Source organism: Penicillium paradoxum, assembly GCF_028828445.1.
Source record: "Penicillium paradoxum strain IBT 22861 chromosome Unknown utg000007l_segment0_segment0, whole genome shotgun sequence".
In the NCBI taxonomy this organism is placed as follows: domain Eukaryota; kingdom Fungi; phylum Ascomycota; class Eurotiomycetes; order Eurotiales; family Aspergillaceae; genus Penicillium; species Penicillium paradoxum.
The window spans coordinates 4,549,861-4,562,127 of NW_026643185.1; the positions used below are offsets into that span (position 1 = coordinate 4,549,861).

General features: G+C 48.2%; 5 protein-coding genes across 5 annotated transcripts; 3 read left to right on the forward strand and 2 right to left on the reverse strand.

Annotated features, from left to right (window-relative positions):
* Positions 1 to 537: 537 nt before the first annotated feature.
* On the reverse strand, positions 538 to 3,195 carry slx4 (the record flags this gene model as incomplete). The annotated part of the gene is made up of 1 exon (XM_057180244.1): positions 538 to 3,195. The coding sequence occupies one exon, from the start codon at positions 3,193 to 3,195 to the stop codon at positions 538 to 540; it is 2,658 nt and encodes an 885-aa protein (XP_057028630.1).
* Positions 3,196 to 3,979: 784 nt separating this feature from the next.
* On the reverse strand, positions 3,980 to 4,686 carry N7457_009202 (EKC/KEOPS complex subunit CGI121/TPRKB; the record flags this gene model as incomplete). The annotated part of the gene is made up of 3 exons (XM_057180245.1): positions 3,980 to 4,279; positions 4,347 to 4,469; positions 4,528 to 4,686. The coding sequence occupies 3 exons, from the start codon at positions 4,684 to 4,686 to the stop codon at positions 3,980 to 3,982; spliced, it is 582 nt and encodes a 193-aa protein (XP_057028631.1).
* A 251-nt stretch (positions 4,687 to 4,937) lies between these two features.
* On the forward strand, positions 4,938 to 6,026 carry N7457_009203 (Bax Inhibitor family protein; the record flags this gene model as incomplete). Its single annotated transcript, XM_057180246.1, has 2 exons — positions 4,938 to 5,467; positions 5,546 to 6,026. The coding sequence occupies 2 exons, from the start codon at positions 4,938 to 4,940 to the stop codon at positions 6,024 to 6,026; spliced, it is 1,011 nt and encodes a 336-aa protein (XP_057028632.1).
* An 832-nt stretch (positions 6,027 to 6,858) lies between these two features.
* Positions 6,859 to 7,445, forward strand: N7457_009204 (RBM8 family RNA-binding protein; the record flags this gene model as incomplete). Its single annotated transcript, XM_057180247.1, has 2 exons — positions 6,859 to 7,104; positions 7,218 to 7,445. 2 exons carry the CDS (start codon positions 6,859 to 6,861, stop codon positions 7,443 to 7,445), a joined length of 474 nt encoding a protein of 157 aa, XP_057028633.1.
* A 976-nt stretch (positions 7,446 to 8,421) lies between these two features.
* Positions 8,422 to 10,152, forward strand: N7457_009205 (putative glycosyl hydrolase; the record flags this gene model as incomplete). Its single annotated transcript, XM_057180248.1, has 1 exon — positions 8,422 to 10,152. One exon carries the CDS (start codon positions 8,422 to 8,424, stop codon positions 10,150 to 10,152), a length of 1,731 nt encoding a protein of 576 aa, XP_057028634.1.
* Positions 10,153 to 12,267: the final 2,115 nt, after the last annotated feature.

Consider the following 12,267-nt stretch of genomic DNA (forward strand, 5'->3'; position numbering starts at 1 on the left):
CAAGTCTGCCGTGAGATATTGCGGCTGCTCTTATCTCTTTGTGGTCGATGATCTTGGCACCTGTCATAGCCACTGACTGTGTGATAAAGGGACATATACGCCTTGAATTCCAATCTATCATGTGGGATCGACCGGTGCTGACTTGTCAACGTGAAGGACTGGGATTGCGACAATAGTCAAGTCTAGCAGTCCCAAAACATTGTTGAGAATCCATACCGGTCAGTGATTTTTGGTTCCTCTGGTGTCAAGGCAACCGCTAAATTTTGGTGGTCTCGCGGTCAGTTCGATTAGCACAAGAGCAGGTCGGTGTGGGCCTGGGAATTTGTGGTTTGAGTAGAAAAATCCCATTGTTTCAAATACTAAACCTAGAGTGTCTTTACAGTAAATGAAGAAAAGCAATTCTCTTTCTCCTATTCCAAAAATGATATGTCCACGGGTATATGTAACGCTGGCTATGTATGGCAATCCAATCTATAGGCAGAGTATTCAAAATCGAATGCCTCTTGAGTTGTCAACGAAAAAGAGGCAATCCTTCCTTTACCAACTGGCATTCTTCTTCCAACAGCAACAGATTCCTTTGCTTTCACACCATTCCCTGACAGTCACGGTGCCAACCTCGCAGTCTTCGCCGACAAGCCCAAGACCCTCAGTGTTGAGCCAAGCTGTGAAATCTTCCAGGACGATGGGGTCATACATGAGAATCTTTTCATGCCATGTCGGTCGAGTTCGGCTACCACGAGAAGAAAGCGGCGAGAGCCGAGATTGAATACGTACAGCTTCAGTGATCTGTGCGGATATTTCTGCCAGGCTGAATTGTTTGGATTCTGCAGTGCGGGTGGTTGTAGCGGATGCAGAGGATAGTGGTCTTTTGACTGAGATTTTCGAAGAAACAACCTTGCGCTTGGTTGGGCTTGGTGGTGGCGATTTGGTGAGAATGTCCAAAGAATGATGCTGCATCTTGCTTTTTGTCTTGGATTTGGAGTAGATGTCGGTGTAGTGCTTTTGTACTTGACTTGGAGAGGGAATGATTTCCTCTTCTGAGTCTTGGATCTCCTCTATATCAATAAATGACGCTGAGACCTCAGTGATTGACTTCCCTTGAGAGCTTTTCTGTGGGCTTGTCTCGAGATTCGTTTGCGAGGAAATTGCAGATTTTGTCGTGTCAAGTGGATTTTTGTTCTTTGTGGATGTTTTTGGTTTAGATTTCACAGTTGTCTTCATCTTTGCCTTTGCCTTTGCTTTCACATCTGATATTGACTTCGGGTCATTGCACTTTTCAGAGACGGCTTCCTTCTGTTGATCAGATTGATGTACAGACTGACTGTCAGAAGCAGCATCGGTACCGTGTTTCGACTCCCAGCATTGTTGAAGAAGATCAATCATCTTCTTGCGCCCCCTGACTGCCTTGAAGCCATAGGTTGAAATCTGTTTAGACAACTCCGAGTCTGTAAATCCGGTATAATGTGGCATTGAGGGAGCCTGCGAGGCACTTGGTTGGGAAACAGTCGGCTCAGAAGGAATTTTAGTTCCCTTTGCAGGCTTTGGAACTGTAGGTTTGGATGTAGCTGCAGCTGCAGCTTCCGGGGCTGGGGCCGGAATTGTAACAATGGTATCTGAACCCGAGTCCTCTTTCGTCAATGGCAACAATGGTCTCTTTTCTGGTGGCGAATCTATGTCCGCAAATTCAAGCTCAAACCAATCTTTTTGAAGAGCTTTATGGCTTGGCGATTTCATATCCTTATAACTCTTCTGAATGGGAGATTCCCTCCCATCTGTCAAGTCAACCATCCTTAGTGTTTCTGATTGGATCAAAGACCCTTCAGAATCTCTTGCACCGACACACCACAGATTTCTGCTGCCTGCCATCCTTGATATAGAACGAGTAGATGTTTCTTGCATCGATGCAGAGCCCTCTTTGCATGTCTCCTTGGGGTATGAAAGAGTCTCGGAAGCGCGAATGGCCTGTTGTATTTCCCTCAGGGTCTGTGGCGAATCTTCTCTTTCTAGTTGACTGCAAGTGCCAAACATATGATCTTGATCATTCAGAAATTCAACAGCTGCTTCCGGGGAAAGTACAGTGAAAGGAGACTCTTTCTCTGTCTCTTTGGCTTTTCCTCGTCTACTTTTTGCCGTCCTGATATCTGGAACACATTCAATCACCGACTCTTCTTCTTCGGCATCATCCTTTGCATATTGCGCAGTCATCCGAGCCGTCAAAGTTGTAAACTTTCTGGGTTTGACCTTGGTGGCCTTTTTGGATTTTGCCGAGGATGCCATGTTCTCTCCTTGAGCAGACGTCTGATCGCTTGCCCCAGAGTATCTTCCATTAAGAAGTGCTTGGATTTCAGGATCGACCAGCTCTATTCGTCGACGTTTTGTTGGTCCTCCGTCATTCGAATTCTGGAAAAAGTCGCGGGGATTCAAAGCTGACCCAGAGTAATTATAGTCAGATAACAGCTTACCAAAGCCACCGATCAAGTTCGAATCCCGAGTTGTTTCCTGGCTATCAGTATCATCTATGACACTGATTACTTCGCGATGGGTATCTGGTGGTGGGGTCCAGTCCATCCTCCTTCTCATCGCCTCGTCTAGATGCAACGTCTCGCCCTTTCCCAGAGAATTTGATTGAATAGAGGTAGATTCATTGGGTAGACCTTCTGGAGGTGATAATTTCGAGGTAGCTGCCTTCTTTCCGCCTTTGCTGGGTTTCTTTGCTGGTGGATCTCCCGTCTTCGTGACCTTCCCAGCCAGTGTCATGTTTCCTGAATCTTTATTCTTGGCATTTTTGCGGGCACGAGCTTTGGTCGGCTTCACTGCATCATTCTGTGTGCCAACAGAATTTTGCAGAGACTCCTCGGGGGCAGGTATTTCTGGCGCCTCTGCGCTTTTCTTCGCCTTCCGCCGCGGTTTACTAGGTGCAGTTTGGTCACTACCGTTGGAGGCAGAATCCTTCTTTGTCGATCGCTTCTTCGCTTTCGTCGCGTCTTTGGTACAGCTCACGCTCGCAATTGGGGTGGGAAAGAACCGAGAACGCGTAGGAGGTTTGGACAAGCCGGATGTCGAAGGTGCTGGCGGTGGCGTTGCGCCTCGTGGCGAGTTATTAGAAACCTGGTTTGCAACATTTCGGCCTGGCCCTGGAGACCGTGGTGGGCTAGGAGAGGATGACAGAACGATCACATCTGCAGTGCTGGTCATCGTGTCGAGTCGCGTCTTTGGGTGATTGCTTGATTGATCAGGGCGAGTTGCGTATACCTCTTGGGTTTCTTAGAGCAGACATCTCCTGGGCAACATATGCCCTGAGGGGAATAAAATAATTGAAAGCGTATCTAAGTCGGGTGCGCTTTTTGGGTACATGTATGTATGTCCATGTAGTGGTCCAATGTTGAAGTTCAATGTAAAGGGTCGCCCGCGGTCTTGGCAAAGTTGCAGGGTTGCTATTTTGGGTTGGTCACATAGTTCGGCCGGGCAACCAACAGAGTCCAGTCTGTCACATCCCTGCAACCATATAAACTGAATAGGCCAGTAGATATATGCTGGAGGCTTGAGCTTAGCCTCCAGCAATTACCAATTTTGGCGCCTGCCTTCTACTATTGATGTATACTACAAGGGCCCAACTTTTCTAGTAAAACAAACGGGTTGCGTATATGGAATATAGCATTCGATTCATCATTATCTTGACTTCGTGCAGTATCTCGAAGAGAAATGGTGGTGTTCCCAGCCCAATTCAGGGATGTAAGATAGGTAGCATATGACAGAAAATCCGGCTCATGTCGATTTGATTTTGACAGCTCGTGAGTCAGATTGAAGCCAATCGTCCAATATTCAGCCATTGCACGGCCCGGATTCCTAGGAGGCAATCTTTACCTCGTCGAACGGTACAAGTGGTAAGATGGCTGCATCTCCCACTTAGCCAAAAACAGACTTCAGAGACGAGTGTTTTGGGTATCGTGAAGTCTCATTGCTTAATGTAAATAAGTGCTCACGATCCTCTCAAAGCAATTGCGCTCAACAAGGAGTTTTCGAGCCTTTGCTTGGCCTCGTCATTCTCCTTGGCCGTTGGCGAAGGCAGAGCCCCCAACTTGTATGCTTTCTTGATCTTGTTGATATCCGCAAGTTCAAAAAGTGTCTGGTCATTGAAAGGCACGGGAGTTCCTTGGACCGAGCTGTCCAAATGGGCTGCAACAGACTCATGGGTTATTTCCGGAGAGACAGAGACCTTGATGACCAACAAGTCTTTGGTTGAATCGGTAATACCAAATCTACGGAATGATTCGGCAATCTAAGTCCGTGTTAGCTCCGGCTATTGATGACGAACTTGCCGCTCATCTTTGGCGCATGCAACACACATTATTTGTAGGATTCAATGAGAATACAATCTCAGAATGCACGTTATGGGACCTAAGTCGATTGTGCATGTAATCATTAACTGCTCTGAACACTGCAGCAATGGCATGCGCCCTTGACAGCACCTATCACTCAGTGTCAGCAGATGGGTCACTTTTTTTCGTTGAAAATAAATGAACATACCATGCTTGCATCAATGAAGGCATACTCGAATTCTTTTTGGCCAGCGAGAAGCTGACCTTTCAGCGAGGCGGCATTTTGCACATCACGATATAGAGCAACATGTACTGGCAGAGATGTCGGTAGATGGGGCACACAAATGGTCTCTAGACTCGAAGCCATGGCTAAAATTGAACTAAAGTAGAAGTCGAGGACGGATGACGTATCTGCAACTAAGTTGATCTGATAATCAAAAACACAGAAGCCCACTATGACTCTATCAAACCCATCCCACTTCTTGCACGTGACATGTTCTGGAATTTTCCGGATTTAAGCGGTCGTTAACGGAACATGAGTAATCGCCGCCTTGATATCACCCGTGGGCCCGACATTTAAACATCTCACTCTTTCCTTTCGACACCTCCATCGCAAACATGGCTTTCTTCTTACGGCGCCCGTTCGCTGTATCCTCGGCACTTCGCCAGGTTCCTAAGCTCTCAAATACCACTCGATTCATTCACAACTCTCCTCTTAAGCCCACCCAGGCAACCAAGCCTCAGGGTGTTTCATCCTCGATCTTCGCCAAGTCCCGACAAAACTTCCAGAATGCTTTCCGTCGCACATACATCCAGCAGAGCTACAATGCTGCTCAAGGTGGTAACATGACCCAGAAATTGATCTACGGCGCTGCCATTGTTGGCGGTACTGTTCTGGCAACCAACTTCATTTTCAACCGCGAGACACGAGAGGACGGCGGCATGCCCGCTTACGAACGGAGCTTCCTGAACGAAACTTTCATGCACACCGGTCTCGGTATTGGTATCATTGGCGTTGCTGCTCGCGCTCTTCACATGAGCGGCTGGTCTTATCGTCTCATGGCTATGAACCCGTGGCTCGTCATGGGTGTCGGTCTCGTTGGCAGCATTGGCTCCATGTACGGCACTTTCTACACCTCTCCGGATAAGTAAGTCTTTTTCACACCTCGAATATCTCCTTGAATCTGCATGAAAGCAACCAAGAATGAAGCTAACCATTTCAATAGCTACGTCGTCAAGTATGGCTGCTGGACTCTCTTCAATCTTACCCAGGCTGCTCTTCTTTCTCCCTTGATGTTCATGAACCCCGCCATTCTCGCTCGTGCTGGTCTTTACACCGTCGGTATGATGGGCTCAATCGCTTTCGTCGGTGCCACTGCCAAGCAAGAGAAGTACCTGTACCTCGGTGGCCCTCTCCTTGCCGGTGTGACTATCGTTGCTCTCTCTGGACTCGCCCCCATGGTTCTGCCTGCTACTGCTGTTCGCACTCTGATGTGGTCTGAGCGTATGTGGCTGTATGGCGGTCTTGCTGTCTTCGGTGGTTTTACTCTCTACGACGTGCAGAAGATTCTGCACCACGCTCGTCTTGCTGAACGTGGTTTGATCAAGCGTGATGTTGTCAACGAGTGTGTCAGCCTGGAGTTGGACTTCATCAACATCTTCATTCGCATGGTCCAGATCCTCGGCATGGGCAACAACCGCCGCTAAACCACATTATGTCCAACTTTATTAATTGGGCAACCTGATCTTGGGTTCGCCCAGCACCAGACTCGGTGTTTCTCTTTTTTTTCTCATTCACTTGACAACCCCATATTCCAGCCACTTGTTTTCTTCCCCAATCTCAAATTCAAGGTTTTTTTTTTTTAATTTGCTCACATCAATGCTGCTTGGTTCGTATTAGTAATCCTGTCTAATCACCTGGGCAAGGGCTGCGTTCTACTTGCCGAAGTACATAGAACAGAAGGAGCAACAAATGCAAATCTCCACTCTTGTGAATGGCAGTTCTCGTGTATCATGGATGTAGGTAAAAATGGGACCGACTTGAGCCAACAACCTCTAGGAATATCACAGGTAATGTATGCTTTGACTTGAATGAAACTCGGACAGTTATAGCTCTCAAACGAAAGATGAGCTTGATATATGTAGAAATTAGGTATGCAGGTATTCGGCCTGCGGGCTGCAGTATAAAGATCTATATTCGTCCTATCGCACATATACTGTCAGTTATAATGAATATCAACCGAATCTCTGATATATTTCTAGCACGGGGGCTAGTTTGATACCTAGGTACTCCGTACGCTAAATAAAAGATCCACCCATATAAGTAATTATCCGTTTAACAGAATGTAAAGATCAGTCCCTCGGTGCGCAGTTCATAGTCACGTGATTACCAGGTTCCTGGGAGGTCGCCCAAGGCCGCTTCTGCAGACCTCAGATCGCGATCCAGACCCAACCCCATTGAACATTTCCAGTATTCGACCATTTTCCTACACAACGCCAAAACCACTGCACCAAATTTCTTGCTTCATAATCTCACAAAATGTCCACTGAGATGGAGGTTGACCCTCCTGTCGCACACGACGAGGTTCCCGATCAGTCTGACCGCAGTTTTGAGCCACGCACTCAGGGAAACGCAGTCGCTGTGCGCAGTATCGAGGGATGGATTATCATTGCGTCTAATATCCACGAAGAATCATCAGAGGAAGATGTCACTGAGCTTTTTGCGGAGTATGGAGAAATCAAAAACTTCAGCTTGAACCTTGATCGGCGAACAGGTTATGTCAAGGTGCGCGCGACTTCTGGCTTCACCCTCAACGCGTATTTCTTTTGAAATATGGAGGCCTTTGTAGACTCCAGTTAAAATTTTGACAACAATTGCTAACACAACTGCTCGGATAGGGATACGCATTGATTGAATACTCGACACTCCCCGAGGCTAGTGAGGCCATCCAGAATTTGAACGGCTACAAGCTTCTCGAACAAACCCTCCACGTTGATTACGCTTTTGTGCGCCCGCCTCCATCTGGCAAGAACAAGAATGGCGCACCGAAGGGTCGGGCCGGCCGCAATCGTAGCCGCAGCCCCAACCGCAGCCGTAGCCCTGAAGCTGGCGATGATCGGGACTGAACTTTTCTAATGAATGGGAACAATCAATCTTGGCGGGCATGAATTGCATACGGCTTCTCCCTTGATATCTGTGTTGTTCGTTCATCCTCGCCTTTTTGTTCAATACCGAACCTTGTTTCGTCCGAACCTTCCCAATCCTCCTCCCCGAATTCATCTATGATGAACGAATTATCTGGGCTTTGCCGGCATGGCTTCTCCATCCGACCTGTATGGGCCTACAGGTCGAATATGCATGTGCATGGGACACATCCATACAAGAGGTGCATGCCGGCGTCACGATAGATTACCATAATGGTACGGAACCCCAGGCTTACAGGTGGTTAGGATCATGCTGACCTCGGCACAGAAATGAAAGACATTTAATGAAAATCAAAGTTCGAGTATGAACATCTAGTCTGCCAAGACAATTTCCAGGACTTGGACCTCGAAGCCCAACGTTGTTGAGTAATGTACTCCGTACAGTATGAACATTGTTTCTAACTAAAAGCCACCGTATACCATGCTTAACAGCCTTGCGACTCATGTCATGACCAAATCGAACATCCATCCAAGTGGGATTACCACAACAGTATAATATAAGTATAATATACCTAAAGATCCCTTGCGGGGTGCATCACGCGCCAGCCATGTGGCGCCCTGGTAGAGCCAATACGTATGTTTGAAGAATAAAGATACATGTAATATTCTCCGTTGAGTCAGAAGACTTCAACGCCCTTCCATTGTGATCTTATGCCACCAAAGTTTGTAGATGCTTTTCAGCCATCACCTGGCCCCGAGCCCCAGAGCTCGACGGGAAACAGCGGGTCTGGTCACTAAGCTGCGCCCTTGGCCCCGGGGGCCCGTTTTCCCCGCATAGGTTATCGCTCTTCCTCTTCTTTTTTTAGTCGCAGTCATTGCGAACTCATTATTCATATCCAAGGTCTGAAGACTTGTGTTTGGGGATCTGATTCTGGCAGGATATCTTTCCTGGGGCAGAATGGCTCCCCGACACGTATCCTTTACCCCCTTGGGACTATCACCATCACGATCTCTATACAGTATTCTTATACTATGCTTCCTAGCAGTTTCAACTGGGGTCAATGCGCTGGTGGATACGTCTCAGGAAGTCTTAGAAGTGGCTTCATCATCCAGTGTGCTTGACGCTTCCTCGAATGAGACCAGCTTTGGAAATACTGTATCAAACCCGGAAGAGCCGACTCACGAACCCATGCTCGATACCTTGCAGGAACTTATCGACGCCCTGCAGGTGATGCAAGACAAGTACTTTGTACTATGGCAGGGCACGTGGCCCACCAGCATCGATTGGACCGCAGCGGTATTAGGGACACATGTTTCCGCCGCGCTATCGTCTTTGACCTCAGGTCCACTTGATCTCCCTGACACGGATGAATTGCAGGGATTATCGTTCTTCACGCTTGAAAATACAGTCAATCAGTTTTTCAGTCATACATCTGCATTCTATTTTGGCGAAAACGCTTTCAGCCTAAGAAACCAGGCCTACGACGACATGCTTTGGGTCGTCTTGGGATGGTTAGAAAATATCAAGTTCCAGAATCTTCACTCGGACCTTCACTATGTGTCCTCAACCAATTATTCCGGACAACCGTGGTACGGTACCCAGTTTCGGGATTCTGCTGCACACAGAGCGCGCATCTTTTACGAGCTTGCCTCCGCCGGTTGGGACAAGACTCTCTGCGAGGGGGGTATGATATGGAGCCCGTACTTGCTGCCATACAAGAACGCGATCACGAACGAGCTCTTTGTCTCCGCGAGCATAGAAATGTATTTGTATTTCCCAGGGGACTCCATTGATGCCCCGTTTCTTGCCGGCTCGCAAGGCACGCAGCCAGCACGAAATAATCCACACAGTCCTGTTCATCTGAAAGCTGCGATCGATGCGTACGACTGGCTCAAGGATTCGAATATGACTGGCATTGGCGGTCTCTATGCAGATGGTTTCCACATCAGTGGCTGGCAGAGCACATCAAATCCCGGCTCGCGGCAATGCGACGAACTCAACTCGATGGTTTACACGTACAACCAAGGAGTCATTCTCAGCGGGCTGAGAGGACTCTGGTTAGCCACGAAATCACGGGACTATCTGCATGACGGTCATGAGCTTGTTTACAAAGTGATGCGGGCCACTGGGTGGCCACATACTTCCAGCCGACAGTGGCGGGGAATTGGTCGTGGAGGCATCCTCGAGGAGGCATGTGATTCTCATGGGGCCTGCTCCCAGGATGGACAGACCTTCAAGGGGATCTTTTTCCACCATCTATCAGGATTCTGCCGACCTCTTCGGCCACAAGAAAAGCATTTTCTGGTGGATACAGCCCGTATACATTCAACAGGTGATGATTGGGTAGAGCAGTATGAGGAGCATATGAAGCGGTGTCGTGCCTATGGTCCTTGGATCGAGCACAATGCGCAGGCCGCCTTAGTAACTCGTGACAACGAGGGCAGGTTTGGTTCTTGGTGGGGTCGTACATATCATCAGCTGGAAGCTGAGGGGATCGTGGACAGTAGCATCATCCCGGATGGCGCTGTCGACTCCCGCAATGATGATTACGACTACAAATCGTCAACTGCGGGTTTCACGTCAAATGACTATAATGACCGGGGCCGGGGCCGCACGGTTGAGACACAATCCGGCGGTATCGCCGTGTTGAGAGCCTTGTACCAATGGCAATCGTACGATGCTCTATGATGATGACAGGCAAAGGGATTGGGTTGGTGTTTTGGCGGTAAATAGACACCATTCATTGCATTTGGAGCTTTGGCGGGGCTTTTCGGTACAGTTTCCAAGGTTGTACATTCTGCTATTATTGGAATCATTATCATATCCTTCCTGTTCAACTTTACTCAGACCGTCGGCATGATCTTGGTGCCCATGCCAAGTCGACCCGACTATCATTCTCTATGTGGTAGAGCCTAATATCATTTTACATGGCGACCCTGTCACCGACACAACCTCGAACCCACACACACAGCATGATAGTTCAGCGCTAGCCTTAGAATTAGATCCCCCGTGGATCTCGGGCTATATATATCCCATGATGATCAAGTCTCCCGGCCGGGTGATTGGCAGAGCAATGGATACGCAGGACCGACAATCCGCCGATGGAGCATTCTCCACAAAGCACGCACAAAACAGGAATTGACATCTGTAAACCGGATTGCCTGATCGCCGGATCTGCAAGGAGCGGATACTATAAGGGATCCCAATACAACATATGTGTGTTGTGTGTCACCTACGACAATGTAAATTTGGGTTCGGCGGGGGATATCCCACAAGACTTGTTGAGGCTGATGTGTGACGGTGGAGACACAGACACGTTTCTGGCGAGAGATACACGACGTCAACGACTCTTGCCAATTCGAGCTTGTTTATGCTGTACCCATTTGGCCGGATGCAAACTCTTGCCTTGTTGACAAGCTAGTGCTTCCCGTGTGTCGGCAGAAACAAACGTACGATATGGTTCGTGGCAGGCAATCCCCGTGGGATTGTACAACGTCCTCTCGGGGTATGCTAGGCACGGCAGTGGTCGGCATAGTACATACTTCCTCCATCGTCATCGATGCATTGTACGGTGTAAACCACAACATGCGTTGTAGCGCGTAACTGCCTTGGGCTATGTGGAGAACATATTGAATTCAGGCAAATGCATGGAATGAATCGAAGAATCCTTTCGGGATGAGCACGATCGTCTGGTACTTATCATTCCCGAAAAGGCAGCATCGGGTTACGGAGGAGTCCGTACGTTGTATAGAGATAACAGGATGTTCTAATATACTCACCTAATATGCTCACATAATATACTAAGGATGAATTCCTTGGAAGGGCCGGAAGATTGCGACAATGATTGGACCATCTTACTTTAGGGGCCATCGAAGAAAGACGGGAATGTGGCCACTGAGGACTCAGGGAGGGGCAAAAGAAGCAAAAAGAAGGGGAAAATAACCCACTCTAGCGTGCAACTAAAATTTCCCTGGACGCCCCCTCCGTAATCAAAAAGCAAAAACCGCGTTCGTTTACAATAGGTGGGGATTTCGGGGTTCAGGTCGGACGAAACATACTTGCAGATCGGGTACTTGGCTTTGGCCATTGAAGCGGGTTAGGTGGTGGGAAAGGGCAAAATAGGAGGCAAGACGCAAACAGTCAGGAAATGTCTCGGAGACAAAGGCCAAGGGGCTGTAAAGACGGTCGTCATGGTCTGATGCTGTCTCAGCCCCAAATCCCACGTTTTTCGCCTCCCAGCTCCCTAGCGGGAACCACGGTTAGGCTAATATAATGGAACGAACCAGTATGTTGTATGGACTCTGTACGGAGTATTCAAACCTGAAATACCACATACCTAGGTACGGCATATCATGATGTAATTTTGGTCCCAAACCACCTTTCGGTAGCGTTGTCGACTTTTAGATTGCGGCCCAAAGTCACACGCCGATGAAGAGCGTTCAAATACAGTCACTGGCTTACACTGGGTTTGACCAGAGACGGACTCCGTACAAGGCCTAAGCGTATATTATGTTATTATATCGTATAAGATAGGACAAAAAAGTCATCTGACAACGGGATTCAGGAACGCACGCCACTGGCTTGACAGAAGGATGAGTTGGCCGATGGTACGGAGTACATCGTACATCATACATCATACCGCATAAGCACCATAAGCCAACAGTTTGTATATAGGAAGAAGTGATTACGTACTCCAGAGGGCGGTTGAAGGGCTATCACATTGAGGGTTTTTTTGGGTGATAGTCTGATGCGTCTCACTCGGCTCAAATGGTAACTTCCAAGATTGAAATATAGCCCAGAAAG